The sequence below is a fragment of the Callorhinchus milii genome, unplaced genomic scaffold, assembly GCF_018977255.1.
Source record: "Callorhinchus milii isolate IMCB2004 unplaced genomic scaffold, IMCB_Cmil_1.0 Scaffold1, whole genome shotgun sequence".
NCBI classification, from domain to species: Eukaryota; Metazoa; Chordata; class Chondrichthyes; order Chimaeriformes; family Callorhinchidae; genus Callorhinchus; species Callorhinchus milii.
Window position 1 is genome coordinate 119,819,195 of NW_024704742.1, and position 23,136 is coordinate 119,842,330.

General features: G+C 37.4%; 1 protein-coding gene across 2 annotated transcripts; it reads right to left on the reverse strand.

The window, feature by feature from the left end:
• Nucleotides 1–701: 701 nt before the first annotated feature.
• srek1 (splicing regulatory glutamine/lysine-rich protein 1) lies at nucleotides 702–22,644 on the reverse strand (the record flags this gene model as incomplete). Of its 2 annotated transcripts, none has more annotated exon segments than XM_042334946.1 (11): nucleotides 702–4,339; nucleotides 5,611–5,815; nucleotides 6,489–6,578; nucleotides 7,417–7,557; nucleotides 11,235–11,354; nucleotides 12,460–12,544; nucleotides 14,343–14,485; nucleotides 15,412–15,590; nucleotides 16,064–16,267; nucleotides 16,407–16,522; nucleotides 22,511–22,644. In XM_042334946.1, coding segments are annotated over 11 exon segments (1,681 nt in total), but the record flags the coding sequence as incomplete, so codon positions are not given.
• Between the last annotated feature and the right edge of the window lie 492 nt (nucleotides 22,645–23,136).

Genomic DNA, 23,136 nt, shown 5'->3' on the forward strand with positions numbered 1-23,136 from the left:
CTACACAGGAAAATCCATCAGGTATATTATTATTGACACATTTTCCCCCAACTTGTATTAGAAAGTTAGTTACCTTAAAGAAAGACTTTATGATAAAGTGAAGTCAGACATGGTTATCTTCTAGTGAAGACATTTGCACATTTGGTCTTTTTTCTTCGCTTCCTTAACATTACCCGCTTCCGCCTCTCCCTCTCTCACCAAATTGTGCCGAAACCCCTATTCATGCCTTTGTTATCTCTCGCCTACACTTTTCAAATGAACTCCTGAATCAAGTGCAGCAGTTCGGAAGTGTGGCAACATCTCCATCAGTGCTTCAAGATGATGGCCAGCACACAGGAAACCAAAGCCCAAATCATCCAGGTTGCTGCTGTCATCCACTGTGCATGCAGGAAATATCAGCAACAACTTCATGACCCATAAATTGGCCATTTTTACTTCTCCTGTACAGGTTACTGTTTTGAAAGGCTGATGAAGCCAGCCATCTTTCTAGCATAAATTGCACACTTGCAGATACAAAGAATATTGTTACTGTAGCTACTTTTATGTCAGGATTGGCAACACGAATCACAATTCTTGAAACTGGATTGCTGGGACTGATCAACGTTGACGATGACTGGAGTAAGTCAAGCAAGCAAGTAACATGGGGCCCCAACAAACTAATCATAAGTTAATGCAGTTGCAAATCAAAAATGTGACAAAAGTTTGAAGTTTTACAAATCCAACCTTTTACTGAACCTTTGCATCACCAAGATTCTATATTTCTATAAAGGCACAAATCATTTCTAAAAAAAACAACATAGATAATATAAACTTTTATATCATGTATCCCAACAGGACAATGAACTGTTCCCAATGATAAGTGAAAGAAACTAACAAACATGCTATCAGACAACAATTCCTCCATAGATACGGCAACAGGGAAAAGACCACATGACCTATATGGCTTCTGTAACACCAAGGAGAAAAACAATTATGCAAAAATGATGGCTGATTATTTGAAAGCATTAGGAGCAAATTCCCTTAACCGTATTTAAATCTAAAACACAATTTCATATTGTTCTTCGCACTCCATAGTTCCTGATAGTCATTTTGATGTGGGGAGAGAGTCATTGCTGAGCTGTTGTTGCATTAGTCTCTAGTGTTCCTGACGTAGCCTTCGGAGCAGGTTGCCTGCCCCAGAGGCAAGTAGCAGAATGAGACCTTTTGTTGGCATGCTTTCTGTCTTGTCTTCTCATTGAAAGGTACTTTCTTACCTGATACCATTATCAGAAAAAGAGTTTAAGCAGCCCTTAGAAGACCAAATTTACATTGCATAATTATCAACCTACGCAAATGTTACAACTGAAAAACAATAGCTGTTCGAACAGAAGCTCTCTTTTTATTATAGTTTCAACAACTATATTCAGTTATCATTTTTTTGATTAAACCAAATTTACAGCTGTATCCCCCGCTCCAGTAATCACATCAGAAATCCGAGGACATTGTAAAATATCACAAAGCTCTAATGTCCTAAGTATGTTTCCAGTTGTATTTTCTGAATTATATTGTAAATACCAATCAATTCAGGAGTTTTTAATACTATAAATCAGTGGTGGCCAACCTTTATTGTCAGCCAACAAAACAAATTTTCTTGATTGAATATTTCTTGATTGATGCCATAAATCAAGAAAAAAATGGAAACACACTATTGATTGAACACAGACTTATCTAGACTAATGAAAATGTCGTGGGGCCACTTTTGGCCCACGGGCCATGGGTTGGCCACCCACTGCTGTAAATGGATTGTTTTGTTTTATAAATGTTATAGCAAATTGCACTTCACAGTTTAGCACATTGTACAAATGGCATCTTTCCAGGCTTTCCAGCCTTACAAGCATTAAATATCACAAGATTGCAGTAAACAGTCCACGTATGTCACTCCCCTAACATACAAAGCATCTTTCAAAAGGTAAACTGTACAGAACTGGATAACTATTTAGCTTATATAACAACTAACATGAAATTCTATCAAGACAACATACCTTCAGTGCTATCAGAACTGTGAACCAATAAATAACATGTGCTGTGTGATTCTGTAAGAACATGGACATTTTTATTCCAACTATTAACCGTAGTGTGCTAAGTTTAACAGACTAACTTCTGTGCCGATACGTACAGTATTTGCATTCAGTTACAGCTCTGGTATAATTCACAAATCTCCATTTTCACTGGTTAGGAAACAATTACATACTGAAATAGATTTTAATAGTTTCTTATTAACTGAAATACAACTAATAACCTAGTGTAACTGATTATTTGTGAGAAACAAGTTATGGCCTCTGAATGCAGGTATCACATCTCTAAGAAATGTGCAATGAACTAGTTGTTATATATATTATATATATATATTATACATTGTATTGGGTCACAAAACTGATAGAATTATAGTATAGCCTCCCTCTAAAACAGACCAAATCAGTTGATTCTCATTGAAAATAGAAATTCATAACAAAAAAGGTTAGAAAAGTGGATTTCTAGCCATGGTACTATTTATAAATATTCCAACTGTTGCAGGAAATACCTCACTTCTAGCCTCCAACATTTCTTTCTCCATCCCATCTTTCCTATATTTTTTCTATCTTGATGCTATTATGGCCAATGCTCCCAAGAGTTTTCCCCTCTTGCTCCTCAGTAGCTCCAAATACGACATCTTAAATGCTCTTCGTCTCTTCTCTGTGCTGACATCAATACTCTCTCGACTTCAACTCATTCTTTTACAGGACCTAAAGACTGTAGAGCTACGTATCTTGCTTCAGTTTCCCTTTCCTCTACAAACTGCAATCTTATAAAATCAAAGCTTGGTTACACCTCATCATTTCTTCTTGATTTCTCATTTTCTTGGCTTTTCTTTTCAAGCTGGAAGTTCTGATTAAGCCCATCACCTGAGTTCTCAATAATAACGTTCTGGCAGCTAAAAGCCTCAATTATTATATTTGTTATACATTAAAATCTGAAATGTGACATGTTAAAATGCAGAACAGTTGTAAACTACTGTCTGCTAACTTAACGGTAAGTGGCACCAGAGCAGTACAACAAAAATCATACCACCCTCAGATGTCCAGTTCTGGTACCTTTGCTGACAACCTCATTTGTTTACCTCTTACTAGTAATGTACCAAATGCTGGCAATATGCAGATAGAACAGCAAACAATTACTCCACTTATGCTTGGATTTCAAAAGGGAATTATAATGTGGAGCAACATCCTCAGCTGCTATCTTTCAACAGCAATATACTAATACAGCAATTTCGGATAAACTGAAGTCTCGGTAAAAATATTGATGTTATTGCGACATTACTATTCTCAGAATGTTCATTGTGTATTATAAAGGCCTCTGTCTCAAACAATACATACACATTTTGATTTATTTTCTAAAGTCATACCATATAAGAAAAATGCACAGGTAGTATAATTCTGCATTTTAATTTACTCAAAAATAACTGTACTTAACTTATTATCAAGTAAGTAGCACTTGCAACCAACATGTTTTTGCCCTACAGTAACGGAATAAAATCAGGATTATTCTGCTTCAATGTGCATTTTTCTACATGTAATCTATTGGGGCCATTTGAGCACAAATGCTATCAATGACATTTTACCTGCAAAAAGCCATGTCCACAACTAAAATAAGTGAAACATTTCCAGTTGATGAAATGATTAGTAAAATAACAGGAAGGTATGACAGTTTACCCCTTGTTATAAATAATAGTTGTAAAATGATGTTATCTTACAGTTTAATAAAAAAAACTTACAGTTTAATAAAACTCCATGAAGGCAAATGTCTGCTTTCTGTAAGAGTTTTTTAAAAAATAATGCATGTATTTACATATCCTTCATGACAAATACACTATTCATTTTCAATCTTGAGCGACATAATCCATACGACGTTTGTTGGCTGACGAACCAACACAGCAAAGGTTTTACTAGACATACCCCACTCCCAATTTTCAGAGATTGAAGCAACACCCATTCATTCATAGGCTCCAACGGAAAAATGCCACATAGACATGTAATTGTTTTAAAGAGATGTTGAATGGCTAATAACAGTCTTCAGATAAAGAATCAAGTTGTTTATGCATAGAATTTAAGTCTTCAGTCACTGTATCAGATTTCTCTTCACCTCCCTCTTCAACCCTCACTGAAATAATATTCTCAGACTTGGGCGCTTGTTCTATGGTGTTGTCAATTAATTTATGGTTGCCATTTTCTTTAATTTTGACCAAACCTTCGCTGTTGGTGTCTGTACTTTCTTTGTCCTTTTCACTACTATGCCCTTCGTCATTACTGCACTCTCTTTTCACCTGTAAAATAAAATATATTAAAATCATAGACAGCAATAGTATAATAATTTAAATATACCCTGTACCTTTAATCATCTTAGTTTAAACATTTTGGGTGGAGCGTGTAAGCCAAGACAGTTTTTGTTGTTACAGAAAACATTACAAAATGTAACTTGTATGACTCAAAGTAAGATATCATGAGGAAAACTGATGATTTTGTACTTCAGCTGACAGCCAATGTTTCAGACTTGAGCTGGGGGGCGGGATTGGGGAGGGTGGAGGGCAGGGGGGAGAAGCAAGATGATTGAGTTGAAGAGGAGGGTCTTGAGATGAGTCCTGAAGGAGGCAAGGGAGGGGGTGAGGAGGAGGGACTGCGGGATGAAGTTCCAGAGGGTGGGGGCAGAGTGGCAGAAGACCTGTCCGCCAAGGGTGGGGCGTCGAAGGAGCGAAGCAGGCCGGAGCCCGCTGAGCGGAGGGAGCTGGAAGGATGTTAGGAGGTCGCAGAGGTAGGGAGGAGCAAGACCATGGAGGACCTGGATCTTGAACTTTATCATCTGAGTGATGGGAAGCCAGTGGAGTCGGGCGAGGATTGGGGTGATAGGGTCAGGGAGCCTGGTGCGGGAGAGGACATGGGTGCAGAGTTTGGATGATCTGCAGCCTATGGAGGGAGGAGTTGGGGAGACATCTTTGTTACAGGTAAGGTTTCTATATTTATTCCTCCTACAGCTTATTTAATTTATGCTAGTAACATAAATAACTACCATGGACAGGGGAATAGAGGGGGAAAGGAGAAGGGAATAAGAAGGATGCGGCTCGTATAGAGTATAAACGGTCTCATTCCGTGTCATATTACTTTATGTAACTATTACTGAAGGCTAAATAGACTGAAAAAAATGAAAGATCTGATACTGATAGATGTATAAACAAAGAGACATATAGAGAGGCATGAATAATTTGCTGAGGTAAAAATCAACAGACATTATTGTCCAGAGCATAAGTCAAAAAACTAGTATTTTGTAATTACTGAAAAATTATTGTACAACCGTTCTGGAATAGACTGGGTAGTCCACTATTCCTCCACTGTTTATTCATTACATAAGTCTAATCTTCAGCGAGCTTAACTACACATCAGAGAAGAATCTTCATTTCCCATTTACTTATTCTTGGTGCTTTACTCAAAGTCAGTTATTCAGACTCAAATGAGAAATAGAAATGAGTCTTGGTATAACAGGAGAATTTTTACTGTCTATACTTGAATAGAAATAAAATATAAATATGCTTGTGGTATTCACCTTTGTAACCAAATCATCAGATCCCACCTTGGTGTCTGTTTTGTCCAACTTTGATTTCCGTTCCTTCTCTTTGTCTTTCTTTTTCTTTGAGGTAGAATGCTCCCTTCTGCTCCTGTCTCGGCTCTGAGCTCTTGAATTTCCTGTGATCTTGTCTCTGTCTCTGCTGTGCTCTTTGTCTTTATCCTTCCTTTTTTCTTTCTTACTTCTGGCAAATAAACAAAATTGTGGTATAAAACTGGCATTATAAAAACTAATCATACATGGTCAGTGTTTCGGTTTATTCTTTAATATATTATGTTATACAGCTACAAAAAAACTGTAGATGTAATCAGTGGCATTTCTTCAATCACCTTCAACACAGTACAAAATCAGAAAGCTAAGTTAATTTCAGGTGAGACCCCCCCCCCCCCCCCCCCCAACACCTTGGGACATCATCCTGACATGAAAGGCACTAATATGAATGCAATATTGTTGTTGTTCATTAGGAACAATCCAAATTAGATTCAACACAAGTTTCTGAAAGTGAGATTTCAATTAAGTCAGCTTTTTTTTCCAACTATACCACTTTGGTAGTGGTTGTTCACGTCTCACCACCACCGGTGGAACTGTCTCCTACAAAAGGCTGTGGACAATGGATCCATTCACATCTTCAAGACTGAGTTGGACAGATATTTTTTAGGTCAGGGTCTCAAGGGATGTGGGGCAAGGGCGGGTAATTGGAATTGAGGTACACATCAGACATGATCTTATAGAATAGTGGAATAGGCTCGAGAGGCTGAATGGCCTACTCCTGTTTCTATGCACCCGTCATATTTTTGAATTATATTGCACTGTATTGTAATAAATTATCCAGTTCGACAATTTCTGTAAAGGCCCACCTTCTCGGAGAAGCTGATCTTGAAAACTTTCTTTTTGGTGTTCTTGACTTCCTTTTAGATGGACTCCTGCTTTTCTTTCTGAACCTCTCTCTATATAAACAGAATTACACACAATATTCAAATCAACAGGTAAGATGTAACAATGAAATAGACAATAAGAGAGTATGTGCCTGTGGAGAGTAGCAAAACAGAAATAGGAGAAGGTCCATCAAGCCTGTTCCATTGGATCTAGACAGATCTTTTCATCTCAATGCCCTCCATTTTTACTTTGACAACCCAAGTCTCTCCCCCCCACCCTTGCTTGACATGTAAATCATGAAAGGCGTTATATAAATGCAAGTTGTCATCTCTGATACCACTCATAAATTTCAGTTAAAAAGCGCTAGGATGTTTTTCCTCTGTTGGATGGACCAACCTGGAAGGACAACTCGATCATCATCAGCCTCTCTGCCCCCACCCTTTGGAATTCCATCCCACATTCACTTGGCTTCTTCAAGGCACGTCTCAAGACCCTCCTCTTCGGCCACCCTCCTACCCTCCCTGATCACACTCACTCCCCACATCTGGCCCGGGTCCAAATCCTGGACTGTCCAGTGCCTTAGGATGTCCAATCAATGTGAAAGGCGCTCCACAAATGTAATTTTGCATTGTATTATATCAACTCAAGTAACAAACAGCAACAGCTTGTTATATAGGCCCTCCACACAGGGCAGTGTCTCAGAGCGCTTAACAATGGTGGAGCCGGCGCCACCCGTGAAACCAAAGCCAGATCCATTCGATCATATGCCAGCTTAAGTGAAGGCAGGTACTTCAGTGCTTAAACCCTACTGCTAACTCAACACTACGTTGTTTTCCAAATTAGACATTTCTCTAGTTTTACGAATTAACATAACTATAAACAGTTCAGGTTTATCACAAGGTATCTCACCTGCTTGGGCTCCGAGAGCGTCTGGATAAGCTATAGTTTCTTTGCGGGGTCCTGGATTTCTTTTCTTTCTTTTTCCCATATTCTCTGTCTACATCTTTATATCGCTCCTTTACTTTACTTTCCCTTTCTTTCTTCCTTTCCCTGTTAGCATGCACAGATAAAAAGGATAAGGATTAGAAGATGAGCTTCAAAACAGGAAGGAGTTAAATCACTTGTGGTTTGGTATAATTTTGTAGCAGTTTTCAACTAATTCAGAATTAAATAGTTTAAACTTCTTTGCCCCTCAGGACAAGTATTTTGATAATTATTGTAATTTATTCAACTTTATCATTCAAGATAGTACAAAATGCATACCCTCATAAGGCTCAGTTGAGAAAATACCACAAAGTGGTGCAACAGTAATCTAACTGAATACTTTGATAACATTCCTCCAGAGAAAAATAATTAATGCCAAATTTAACCTCAACTGTTATTGGAAGCACATGGCTCAACATAATGAGTTAAATTCAGTTGAGAGCTGAAAATAAAACATTCAACAAAAAAAAGACAACATTTTTCTCAAGTGTTTAGTGACCATTTAGTCATCTATAAGAAAGGTCAACTTTACAGAGACTCAAGATATAAATAACAAACGAGAAGATGAAGTGATGACATGTTGACCATAGAGACTTATACACTTTGATCACCTTGGATTTCATGCATGAATCAAAAACATCTGAATAAAACAATTATTTTACGCACTAAATTTCACCCACAAAATGCACAGTCAATCCACTTCACAGTATTTCCTGTGAAACGCTTTAAGACGTCTCAACAACTTGATAAGGCGCTAGAACAAATATAAGGGTTATTACTATTATTTTAGAATTAGGCATTTCTTACTCAGTTTTTCCAAGAAAAATTTATTTAGATACAATTATACAAAATCTCATATCACCAATATCTTTTAACTAAATTGTGGGGGGGGAAATCCTAAAATAAATTAACAATATAAACGTTCACATCTATTACACTGATTGACCCAGTGAACACTGATGGGAAAAACTTTTAGACATTATGTGGAAAGAATCTTATAAACATTGAGCTCCATCTGGTGGATATCAAAAGAAATTCATTCTATACCAGGCTATTCTCTAGATATACAGTGTTTCAGTAGAGGACACATCCACTTTCAGATTTTTCCCTCTTCTATTAACAAGAGTTGATTGAACAATGATATGTAACATAGCCTATTTCGTAAGGAATTAACACCCATGAGATACATTTCAAGCGAAATCTCAAAAGAATTGTCAATCTCCTCCTGTCCCAAGCTTTGGCTGAATCCCAACTTCGGCAACTGTTACAGATTTCCACTATAACTACTGAGAACACATAAACTCACATAATCCACTTACTGAACAACAATGTCCAATCCACAGCTTTTAAACCATCATAATGCTTGAAAAAAAACAACCACTCCAAATTTCCACTCTTGAAACTTTTTTTTTTACATTCAGAATCTTAAGATTGAACAATCAATTTAAACATACTTAAAACAGAAAAAAACTTAATGATCTGAATACTGTATTCAATTTGATAAACGCAGGAACTAACTATTCTGCTCAACCTGGAAGCTCAACAAAAACTATCGACCTTCCACTTCCTGCACAGAGCCTGATCAACACGCAGGAAGCGGAGGGTGCACTATGTATGTCTGACGTGTAGTTGTTACAAAGTTCTGAACCACTTGACAAGGGAACCTGAGACAAAATGGCTGCTGCAACATCACTTCCCGTGAAATGCGCAAGAAGTGACAATGTGACTAGGCTGTAATAAGGTACAGTCAAGATGGCACTTCCTGCACACGTGCACTGCGCAAGAACAATAACTTGCATTTACACAGTGCCTTTCACACACAATAGTGTCTCGGAGTGCTGCAAGAAGCAATGTCAAGGATAGTTACTTTTATAATGAGCGTAAGTTAGAGAGAGTACACATGATATGAGAGGCAAAAGAGAGATAGAGTGATTTAGTGAGAAGGAAGGGGGGAAGACATGGGTAAAGAAGTAGGAATGAGTGAGGGAGTGTGACCCCCATCAGCCTTGATTGGTACCCAGCACCATCTCTATAAAGTGTTTCAATACATTATTTTACATAAAGGACCATCTCTATATCCAAACTGTTCAGATGGTAAAGAACGAGTTTGGACAGTGAATAAGACAGAAAGACTCTTAGAGAAAGAACGACAAGGCGAACAGACATACAGAGGGAACAATCGCACAACAAAATTAAATAGTGAAGGGTGGGGGGGGTGTAGATGGACAGATACAAGAAGGCACAGAATAACAGGCAAACAAAAGACAGAGACTCAACAAAAACTTGCACTTACATAGTGCTCTCCACGCAGGGTAGCGCCTCAGAGCACTTAACAGTGGCGAAGCCTGACTCCGAGCTGGGGGTGGGAAGGTGACCATAAGCACGGTCAGAAAGAAAGGTTTTCAGGCAGGACTTGGAAAAGATGAGAGGGATCCGCAAGGCGGAGGGATTGAGGGAGAGTCTTCCAGAGTTTCAGAGCATAGTGGCTGAATGTGCAACCTCCAATGGTGGAGCGAGGGGACGAGAGATGAGCAGGAGGCCGGTGCCAGTCGAGCGGAGGTGCCAGGTGGTGGATTGGGGAGTGAGGAGGTCGGAGAGGCAGGGAAGTGCCACGTAGTAAAGGGATTTGAACACGAGTGTGAGGATCTTGAAGTCGATCCATTCGGTGATGGGGAGCCAGTAGTGCCTGGTGAGATGGGGGTACAGAGTTTGGCCGGGTAAGTAAGCAGGCAGCAGAATTCTGAATGAGCAGGATTTTTTAAATAGTGGAGAAGTGGTGACTGGCGAGGCGAGTAATCCATGCGAGGCGAGTAATCCATGCGAGGCGAGTAATCCATGCGAGTGGTGACAAACACATGCACAAGGGTTTAGGCTGCATTTGGGGTAATGTATGGTCGGAGGTGGGCAATCTGGCAGATTGGAGGAAGGTAGTACTGGTCAGGGACCGGATGTGGGGAAGGAAGGACAAATGGGGGTCAAACCGGATGCTTAGATTGCGCACTGTTTCAGTGAGTCTGAGGGAGAGCGCAGTGAGGTTGAGGAGTTCAGATCCGCAGGAGTGAATACGTTGACGGGAACCAAGGAATATGGCTTCCGTCTTGTCCACGTTCAGCTGCAGGAAGTTTACACTCATCCAGGCCCTGATGTCTGCCAGACAAGATAACAGAGCATCGGCGGACCTGGAGTCGATACTGGAAGAGGCAAAGTAGATTTGTTTGTCATCCGTATACAAGTTCACCCCATGTCTGCAGCATATAAATGAGAATAAAAAGAGCCAAGGATAGAGCCCTGGAGTACCCAGCAGGGGCAGGAAGAGAAACCATTTGCCGAGATGAAGTGGAGGCGGTTGGTTAAGTAGGACTCGAACCATGCGAGTGCGGTCCCACTAAGGTGGATGAGGGAGGAGGCCGTGGAGGAGGATGGTGTGATCAACTGTGCCGAACGCAGTAGCGAGATCCAGGAGGACTTTTCACAAAGTTATACTCACTACCAATAGCTTCGTCCTACTTACACATTCCCGGATAAGTTCCCCTTCCTATTGCCCATCCTGGGATGTGCCACTTTACTATTTTATTGTCATTCTTACCAGGAATTTTTGGCTTTTAAGTCAGAACCTGTCAGATGGCAACACCAGTGGGAATTTGTGTTTGTGTTTTTTTGTACTGCTGAGAAAATATTGTTAAAACACTGTAACTAGAAAGACAAGATATTAGGTTTGATGACAAATTTCAACTGATGTTTACCTTGATCTGGAACGACTTTTAAACCGTCGTCTATCTTTGGATCGGGAACGCTTTTTGCGAGGACTCTTGGATTTCGGTGTTTCTTTGTGTCTCGAGTGGGATCTGCATGGTGACTTGCTCCTGGAACGTCTCAAGAAAAAAAATACAGAATGCTTTGTGATGATAAAATTACAAAGAGTTACAATACAGTAAATATGCACTAAAGTGCTGTTAGAAACCAAACTATGAACAAATAAGCAAGATAAGATTTTTCCTTTTTTTAAATTACCATAGTAAATAAAAATTTCAACTTCTTTTAAAAAAATCTTTATTTGCAAAAAAATCAGATTCAATGTTTTTAATCATACTTTTTTGGTCAGCAAGATGCCCGACGCATGTAGAAACCAAACACCGTGCTTTCAGAGTATCCAAACCAAGCTGAGATTTCCATGCATCCCACCTACACATGGAAATCCCAGAGATAAGATTGTTGGAATGGTATGCGCACTCTCTCCCTGGAGGGACGCATTCTGCTTATCTAATTCTGGAAAGTATTAGGCGCAGTTTGGCAAGAGTCAAGGCCTGGGGAACCTCATAGAATGCGATGGGGTACTGTTAAGAGTCTAACCAACTAAAAACGATCAGCTTGCCATGTTGCTGTCCGGCAAGCTTTCCAGCTGCTTGTCCAGCGTGGACCCCTGTTTTTAATCCTACAAGTAGTCAATGAACTATCAATGTTTGTGGGACATTGCTGTGCGCAATTGGCTGCCGCGTTCGCCCACAAATATACAGTCAATTCACTTTACAGTCTATTCTGTGAAGCGCTTTGGGACGTCCTCCCGACGTGAAAAGCGCTATATCAAATGCAAGGATTATTATTATTATTATTATTATTATAATGTTCCCCAGATCAGCATTAAAGATACCATTACAGTATTCAAAAAGGAGAAGAAAATTGTTCTCAGTGTTCTGGTGAACAATCCTCATGTTAATTGTTGAGCAACAGCTGCTCTCAACCTCCACGATTTCCTATTAGTGGAGTTCAATGAGTTGGAATTAGCTGTGGGCAGGAAGATGGTGCAATGTAAATAGGTAAATAGGATGTGTCTCTCAGGAAGAGATTGCACACTCTACTGTAGCCACAGCAACTTTCCAAGCACAGGTGGAGCTATCAGTCTGGGTTATATACTCTTAACTACAGTAATGAGTTTCTGCATATGTCAGACAAAACTACTAAGGTACTCACCTCTGTTTTGACCTTGAACGAGATCTTTTTGCTTGAGATTGAGATTGGGATCCTCTGTTTTTAACATCACTCTCTATTCCTATCTCTTGAGACAAAAAAATGAATATGTAAATACTCAGTAAGCGTAATGTAGACAAATGACAAACTATATGCAGAAAATCTAGTGCTATGATATTCAGTTTTATGTGTCGTTTCTTTTAGATGGCAAACTAATAGCAAAGATATAAAATCGGAACTTCATTGCTCCAACAGTGATGGTATAAATACATTTATAAAACATTTTTAACTATAAATAATTAAAATTCACAATTTGTCTTGCATCAGATATTGGAATTGTTTTATTTATTAGTTGTCAAACTTCTAAGGAATGGATTTACCCTGGAGTATTCAACATCAAAAATATCTGTTACTAATTAAAAATATAAGTTATTTAGAAAATGGACTCCTGATTGGGCCAACATCAGGAGTCCTGTAGCTCAGTGGTTAGAGCACTCGCTTTGCAAGCGAGAGACCTGAGTTCAATTCCAGGCAGGGCCAAACCTTGGGCAAGTTTCCTTACTCCACACAGAGCCTAATAATAATCCCTCCAAAACCAAAAACAATAATAAATTGGTCATTTTCAATCTACGATTGTTTGTGGGACATTGCTGTGCGCAATTGGCTGCCGCGTTCGCCCACAAATATACAGTCAATTCACTTTACAGTATATTCTGTGAAGCGCTTTGGGACGTCCACCCGATGTGAAAAGCGCTATATCAAATGCAAGGATTATTATTATTATTATAACATGGTTTTGTTGTTGAGTCTTGGCTCCCAGAAGCCTTACTGCAGAACTTTAACCTGCGTTATTCCTTTAAGCAGCAAAGTGCTATCAATCACTTTATTGCGTGGAGGCACACAACGAGACTGTCACTCAGATCACTGTCAGTTCTGATGCTCCTGGACATCAAAACGTCCACTGGGGGAAAAAAAAGCCTATATTTTTCTACTTCACTATTCACAAGATTATCCTTCCCCCAGCTAAAATAAAAACAACTTTTATTTAAAAACAAAATCTCCAATGGACACATGTATACGTGCACAATTTTTGCATAAGTGTATACGTGCACAATTTTTTATGTCACCATGGAAGGAATAAGTAAATGGTTATAAAGAAAACAATATTGACAGAGACAGGTAATCAGTATAAGTATCAGATTATACTTAAGATTCCTTCATTAGCCCTGAATTGATGTGGATTTCAGTATCCCTGGTACTATTTCAGAATTAATTAGTTTGTAGTGATAAACAAGGGCTGGATTTCCAAGTATATACAGTATATATCTATATTAAACTTGCAGGGCATGTCTCCCCTGATGAGCATTAAGCCAAACAGACCAAAATGTTGCTGCTCAATTTCTGATGAACTATGTACATATGGACATATGGCTTATGTACAGCTGGGTCAAAAATTGAGGCGTTAAGACTCATTAACTCAACTACAGTCTGTTGCTAGAAACAGTAAATGAGAGGAAGTCAGATAATAAGACGAGACTCAATGTCATTCTCTCCACCATCACCTAGCATTCCCCATGTAGATTCACATATGAAAAATGGTAATTTGGAAAGAGGCACCTGAAGATTGCCAGCACCATGGAACCATACTCCTGCAAAAGTCAGCTTCTTCACAAAAGGCGTTTAAATTGCCAAAATAAAATGAGCTATGGTTGCACTAGTTTAACACTTGGCTTTTCCAGGGAAGGACTTCAGTAGTTCTAATTCAAATTTACAAGAATTAGGTTCTTGACTAAACCTTCAGTGCAAAGAAAATGATTAAATTCATATCTTCATAAGATCTGGGATTTTAATGAAAATATCAGGCTTGCTTGTTTACTTCAACTTACCAATTCCTGGAATTGGTTCAATAGCTGCTGATATAAAGGACTGTGCTTCTCTTACTCTCTTCATTACTTCTTCAAGTTCTTTGGCAGCAGCCTGTGGTGTCATCTCAGGGGGCTTCACAATCGCATTATTAGAATGATTGATTCTAGGTTAAAAAAAACTTATTTTAAGCACATTGCAATAACTGGTTTGGCATATTTGGAGATATGGATCCAATCAATGGAATTAGCAGCATAACAGCCATCTAGGTAATTTGCAATATGGAATGTATGCAAGTTGTATAATTCTTTGCTGGACTGTTCTCAAAACCATCTGCCTGTGTGACTGGATGATTTAATGATGTGAAGAGATTTACACACAGCAGTGAAGTGAAAGACCAATTTTATTTGAAGCATTGTTGGCCAAGACAATGGGAGAAATTTCCTTATCTTTCTAAATAGAGCCATGAGATCCTTAAAGTCCACCTGAACAGGCAGATGAGACCTCAGTTTAACGACTCACTCAAAGGACAGCACCTCCAACAATATAGCATGCTCCCAGCATTGTATTTGAGTGTCAGCCTCGATTCTGAGTTCAAAGTTCTGCCGTGGGGCTTGAACCCCAATCCTTCTGACTCAGAAGCGGGAGTGCTACTAACTGAGCCAGGCTGACACTCAATTCATATAAAAAAATAACATTTTTTAAAAAAAAAGCCACAATTCTAATAAACCGTTTTTAAAAACCACTTAGCAAATGTAATAACTTAGTGGCAACTGCTTAAGCTCAACAAACAACTGAAAGAGTTTGGACAGTTATCTCAATTTTCCAACTTTAAGATTTATTGGGTAAAACTTTGATTAACTATTAGATTTGTATTTCATGATTGTGTAAAAGGTCATTTTGTGTTTATTTTTCTCAGCTGCATTTGCCTGATTGTACTGTGGATTGCTTATTTGAAGTACATTTTCATGTATTACAATATATTGGAATAACAACACCAATTGCAGTCATTATACCATCTGCTGATTTGGCATTTAATAAACAATGCCAATAAACAACACAATATGTAACGTGAAACCAAATAAAACATACTTTAAAGGTCGATCCCCAAACATGGCTCCGTTAAAGGCCAAAGCTCGTAGTACTGAACCCTGGTCAGCAAATTCCACAAAAGCAAACCGAGTTGGTTGAGTCTCATCTCCCGCCATACGAACAAACTTCACCTCACCGACTTGGCTGAAAAATTCAAGCAGCTGGTCTGCTGTTGTCGTCTTTAGAAAAAGATAAAGGTAAAACAGGCTTTCATATCATTGTTACAGCTAACAATGCATCTAATGTGAAATAGTAATGCAATTTTCAAATCGATTTATTAAATTGTGATACCCAAACAGGCAGTAAAGGTGTGGTATAAAAAAACATTCGCTCAAAAAATATAGTCAATTCACTTTAGAGTATATTCTGTGAAGCGCTCTGAGATGTCTCAAAGACGTGATAAGGCACTATATCAAAGATTATTATTATAGGAACCAGACCTACATTCTAGCCCACTTTATATACTGACCAAATAATCAAGCCTTCTCATTGGTAAGAATTCATAGCAAAACTCAAGAGTCAATTTTGAAAAAGTTCAATCAATTGTTATTTATAATCCATTGCATAGAATTTATTTTTAAGGACAGAATTTTTTCTTTTTTTAGGGTGAAAAAAGTTATTGGCAGGTTTATTGGACAAGTTTTTAAATTACCTGCGAATTCAAGTTTCCAACATAAACTGTTCTTCTGATTTCTTCAATCTTGGAAGGATCCACATTTCCTATTGTGGGGTGTTGAGCGTTTATTCCCAGGGCGGCAAAATTGGGATCAAGTCCTTGCAGTGCTCCCAGTGCACCAAAGGGAATAGAACCAACAACAGCACCCATTGCACTACCAACTGCATCAACGGCACTAATCTGTCAAAAGAAAATCTTGGTTTGAGAAGCATGTAGATTTCATATTACAATTTATATAATGCCATAAGCAATGCACAGTTAAATTATTTTACTACAAAGGAATGCTTATCAAACACTCAGGGTTTAAAATGTCACTTACTGAAGCAAGGGGGCTGCAAGTGGGGACTGGGAGCAATCCTGCACCAGGCATCAAGCCTGCAATAGAAGTGACAGGTGCCAAAAGGGCCAAGGCTTTGCTTTCATCTGGGATTTTTCCTGCGGAAGAAATAGAACAATTACTTAGGATAATGGAGCAAAATAAAATTGTTTATCCCATCTCAATAGCACCGATTGACTACTCTGAGAACTCACTTCTAGAGCCTTTCAAAAACATACAAACAAAGATGTCTTTTAACCTACTCTGCAATAAAATTAAAATAAAGATGTAAAACTGTCAAAACTGTAAGCAACCATATATTACAGGAAAACTTTTTTAATAATTAAAAATGTAGACAATAATTTAGCACTTTGAGCTATGGTCACCTGTACTTGAAACTTATTGGTCATGTACCATACGATATCAAGCATGGACGTTTTCCCCAGGCGATCACTCTCAGTGTTCGAAAGTTGTGTTACACACGACAACCGTTCATGTTGGCTGCATCGCTACTAGCACACAGAACATCAGATACAGAAAAGAAGAACATTTTTTAAAAATTTTTTTAGTCCCCAACAAATGACAAAGCCAAAATTCGAGAATTCCAATTTGTTTAATTTAAAACCAGCTAAACAAACGCAGTAGGAAATCAAAGTTGTTTACATATGAACTTACAAAGTTTCTTTTTTAATTTGATTTGTCCTGAACATCTTTAGTATAAATTATAGCCCTAAAATTTCATAACCATTTACCTGGTAAGTTTGTTGCAAACAAACAGAACATTATGTGCATCAGTATAATCTTACACTGTCAAGCGACCGCCAACTACAATGCAATGTCAATATGACTTTGCACTGAATTTAATGAATTCAACTTAATGCATTCAGATAGTTTTATAAAAATCAACACCCTGACCCTACTGCTCACAATGTACCACCACTATTATGCTGCTGCTCCCCAGTCTTCAAATACCAAAGATAATAGCTGAAAGCTTGTTTGCTGCGATTCAGAAATGTTTGTTTCTGACAGCACAGTATTAAGAGTGAAATTGTCAAAATAGGTTTTAATGTTTCACTTTATTATAAAAATCACAGCAAATTATTCTTATTGTCCCTGACACTGGAGTACCTGTTAAGAAAAATATCTTGTATTCAAAATTCTGCAAACAAATATTCATGGTGGCATGCAAGTGAAACCCTGAATAAATAATACCGAGAGGCTATGCTAAAAAAATAATGTAATAGGCAATTATTTCTGGTGATAATGATCAATTCATCTTAAAAATGGGTCATATCAAATTTAAATTGCTATCATCTGGATGATGATTTCAACATTAACTCAAACACTTCATTAAAACAAGTGAAACAAATTGTAATGTTTATAGTGTTGTGATTTTCCAACAAAACTTAACAGGTAAAAGCAGTTCAAATTTAATGTTTTTAGGAATTTAGAAGGAATGCTGTAATCTTTAAAATAATTGTGCTGTATTTTATAACTACTTAAATTATCTTACCATTTTATGAAAAAGTTTAACACTACAACTATGATAACTTTAGATGTTAAGCATAAGAATTGATATACGTTTGAGGATGCACAATTAGCACTTTAAATTACTGGCAGCAGTAAGATGCTGAGCTTACCCTACAAATGATTCTTTTTAAAAAAAAGGTTGTGGTCAAAGCTCGCCCATTCTATTATATGATCAAAGCACTGCATTTCACGTCTACCACTCCATGTTCTGTTTTGTACCACACAATGCTTTTTATATACATATTCGCCTTTTCTTAAGACAGTTGAATGTAGAGATAGATGGATTGATAAATAATTTGTGTAACACTATATGAACACCTGCAGGAAATTGGAGCAGTATTATTTTGAATGGGTATACAAACTTCAGTAAAAGTCTGACTATTAAAAACACCATAGCTACTTAATTATAGCATACAACAAAGCATAACACACAAAACATTGTATTAGAGGCTATATATGTGGTATAAAATGGACATAAATTGTGTTTACTTGTTTAGCCACTTTCATTACAGTTTACAAGTTAGTAACAGTGTTCTTATAGCTTTTAGGTAATATACATATGTACAAGCACACAGAAACCGTTTACTAAAAAAGACTTCTCACTGTGCAACTGAAAACAAACGCAAGTCTTAAGGATACTATTACATCAAATTAAAGATTCCGATGGCATAAGTATGCCTTCAGATAATGTTGCTGAAAATCAACGCTTAACATTACAGTTGAGTATAATGCAAAATCTTAAGAAGCAAGGACATACACTTATCTTTTGAAATATTAAGAGAAAAAAGTACAATTAGGAAACAAATCCCACAAACAAATCCACACACCCCCAACAAACACACACACACACACACACACACACACACTCTCTCGCAAAAGTACCAAATCAATCAACAGTATTTTGGTTAGAGAACATTTATGAAACAATACATTGCAAGGTAAGCAAGGCTAGTTTACAAACCGAAAATGATTAAAATGTTTAAAGAGAAGAGATGCATACAGGGGACAAATAAAAAGTAAAAAGACAGGGTGTCCATCTTGGAAGATGTCGACGGGCAGTCTCCAGCCATTATCCCCCCGTGAAGATTTTGCTTGGTGGCAGCATTAGTGGCATGGCAAACAATGCCTACAGTAGGCAAGTGTACAGGTCTGCCTTCGCCAGTCTAGTCATCCACTAATGCACACACATCACAGAGAAAACATACAAAACCAAATTAATATTGGTACTGGGATTCCATCTACCATTAAGTATGGTTAATAAAGAAAATCCTTAAGTTAATCAGGATACATTTCAAACTACCAATAGGTTTCTACTTGAAAACATGGTATACCTGCAGGAAAAGAACCAGCCTCTGGTTTAGATTATATAAAAGTTACTTAATGCAGCTGCTATACCATTTATACTTAATCCCATACAACTGAACCACCATTTGGAGCACATTAACGTAAATAAATTAAAATATTCAAAAAGACACTCAGTGATGATTAAAACTGCAGATATTAGAACCGGAACAGTAGGTTTTATGTATCTGTGAAAAAAATTACATCAAAACCTACCGAAGTATACAAGATGTTGAATTGTATAGTTGTTATGGAACATGGCATGAGAAGGCATTTTATTAAAGAATCTTAATTTTGAACTACAAAGGATACACACTCTCCAAGTAAAACATGAACAAATCAAGAACTGGCCATTTAAAAAAGATTTTTTGCCAAGTGTGAAAATGTCAATTGTTTTAAAATAAAGCCTTCACCTGCCACATTTCTCAGTCGGCAAATAACCTCAGAAGAATGTCACTTCAACATAATTAGGTGGATGTCACCATATTATTAGAATGCTGTAGTTAGTTGACTACAGTAACTCTGGATATGATGAAATAAAACTATGTATTATACCACAGAATACACTGTCAAAGCCATTCCCTAAAACATGTTCACTACATAACTGAATCCTTAACTTCTTTCAAGATGTTAAAGATCGTGTCTAATTGATCATCTAATCAGTTGACATTGGGTCAAATTCATGTTATGTCTTAACAAGATTCCTTAATAAGCAATCCGAGTCTCACAATGGGGACTTCTTCAGGTAAACGCCCCCATCCATAGGAACATTGCTCCAACACAATCTACTTCCAGAGTGCAATTCCCTTGAGTCAACAAAACCTTGAACTGGATTCCTTATTAAGAAATCGCGTCAAGAAATAATGAAAGCTAGAACCCAATGATGATACTGCCTACGTCAACACTTTTGGAAAGCTTGTCATAAAGTTCAACATGAAAGAATCCTAATTAAACTAAAAGCACATAAGTATTCTAGCTAGAACATGGACATAAGTAGTTGGTGAAAAATATGAAGTACAGTATAATAGTCCTCTAATGTCAGAATACAGGCAATGCTAAGTGGAGCCCCATGAAGAGTCCATATTTATGACCTATATGGAAATTGATATTGATTGTAAACTTGCAAGATTTAATGATGACATTAAAATAGAGACATCAATGGAGACAAAGGATGCAACAAAAAAAATTACGAAAGATTTTGTAATGTGCACTTGGACAGAAAAATGGAAGATGAAATAAAGCTCAAATGAACATTGGAAACGTAATTGGCAAGCAAATGTGCATCATCAGTGTACATGAATGAGACTGACCTAGTACAGGGAGGCCTGGAAACAAATCTCGGATGAATGGCAGATTTAACACCATCAATGGGAGGTGAATATGGAATAGCAACTAAAAACCTCAGCAAAAAGAATCCTGGGATATATTAATCTCCAGTTTTACTGTAATTCTGGTAGAATACATTTCTATAATTATTTCTTGTCACAAGGCCAGAAAAATGTAAACAAGCTTTGAAGACAGTGCAAAAAAAAGCAACATGATTGTTAATAAGAATCACTGCATTTGATATAGCAAATTAAAATGTTTAATTTTAATAAGAAGAATCCTTGCATGCAACATAAAACCTTTACATTAAATCCCATGAAGCACTTTGAGACATTGTCCTTTCATGACAGGATGTCATCTCAAAATGCTTCACAGGATTTACTGCAAAGAGTAGTGACAGTCCAATTTGTAGACAAAAATGGTATAAGAAGCTTGAACTACAAGGAAAGATGAGAAAAACTTCAGTCAAAATAGGCAAGGTAAATGGAAAAGATGAGGTATCATTTATCAACCAATTTTATGTTTAAAAAATCTTAGGCAGAAGCTAACCAAATATTAAAATGTTATCATGAAGAATCATACTTGATACTTTAACCTACTTTTCTTTGTCAGAGATTGATTAGTCTGATGTAAATTTTCACTATTTTCATTTCAATGTTACTATGGGATTTTCTTTACAAAAGTTTCTAGTGAATCTAATAGCTTATAACTCGAATAGCTCTAGCTTTTAGAGAATGGCATTAAATATTAGTACTAAATAAATCAGATTGAAATAGCTCCACTGAATTTTTCCCTGCAAGACATTAGAATTCCTAATATTCCAACCTTAAATCTACATGGAAAATGCAAAAACTGCCAACCTACTATTGTTCTTGCTGAATTTGTTTACAAACACTGTTAAAAGTATAGTTTTAAGATACCAATATTGGCAAAATATTTTCACTACTCCAACTATACCTTTCAGTCTTGTTAAAACAACTTTTTTTTTAAAACTTTTGTCACTCAAGTTACTTTGCAAACAGATCACACAAACAACTATAAGATTTCTATCTTGCACTAGTAGCTTGACTGCAATAAAACACATCAGAACAGTATCTTGGTAGACTTGCTTTAAAATTTTGGGCTGTCCATCAATTCGTCATAAATCAAATAACATGATTATTTCTAACAAAGCATACTATGCATGTTAAGTCAGAAACAAACTTATTTTCCTGCTTGAAAAATAAAAGACAAAACTGTGCATGTACTGATGAATAAACTCAATACCATATTGATACATACAATAAAAGCAAGTTCATGGAATCCATACCCAACATTATGCATGTATTTTTTTGCTAGTATGACTTTGGTGTTTAGCATACTATAGAGTTGTAAAATGTTTGGTCTAAATTCAATCTCAGTCATTGTTCAGAGGTTATATATCTTGTGCCAATTGTTCAAATTTTATTTACTTCACTTTTGGTCGTACTACTATCAGTTACATACATTAGATACAGCCAACAAAAAACTTCAATCTTATGTATGCTTACTGCTACATTTGTCATGCTTTGACATAGTTAAATGAGTTACCACACTAACCACAGACTGCATACGTTTTGTTTTTTATTGTGCATGGTAAACCGTTTAATTTCTTCCCTATTCTAAAGCAAATGTTCAGTTTTGCCTTCACAAATTCTTTAGTTGTGTCTTTTGCAACTTATTCGAACTTCCAGAAATCAGATCCTTCATGCAAAATATTGCTCAACACTTAGCAATGCATATATTACAACACACAATTGAAGAATCTGTGTAAGATTCAATAAGAGGATCATGCACTTTCAATAACACTTGAAAGTTATTTCGCTCAGTTACAACGTACAATTCAAATAAGTCATAGAGCTATTGAGTTTACACAAAGCCTTAGTACCTACCTTCACCGTAGGGTACAACTATCAGGCCTCTGTCTATAAAAACCACGTTTGTTAGATGCTGGGCCACACCAACACTCACAGGATCGTGATATTTAATGTAACATACCCTTGATGAAACCGGGATAGGCGAATTGCTGCAAAATACAAGAGAACCCAGAATGAGCTGATTAAAATTATATTTATCCAATAGAGCTCCAATGTATTTTTATAAAACCATATTTTAAAAAAATCACTTTTATGTTTTGTAACACAACTTGTTGCACAAAGTCCATGTACTTTAAAACACACGTCGGTTTAGCACAGCCCACTTATCTGCTGGGTACCAGCTGTATCACAGGCGTGGCACACCCCTGGCACCGAATGGATGGTTTTCTGTACATGGGCACTATGAGAAGGAAGAAGCACCGCTGATATCACGTCACACAGGAAGCGACATCAGTGGTGCTTCCTTGGCATAGTGACAACAATAAAAAGAATAACAACAAAAAAATTACATTTATGAAGCGTCTAGGGATTGGGGGGGGTCGGGAATTAACTTCTGGGGGTTGGGGGTGCTCTGGATGTTTGGGGGGGGGTTGGGGAATGAACATCTGGGGTTTGAGGTGGTTCGGGAATGAAGGTCTGGG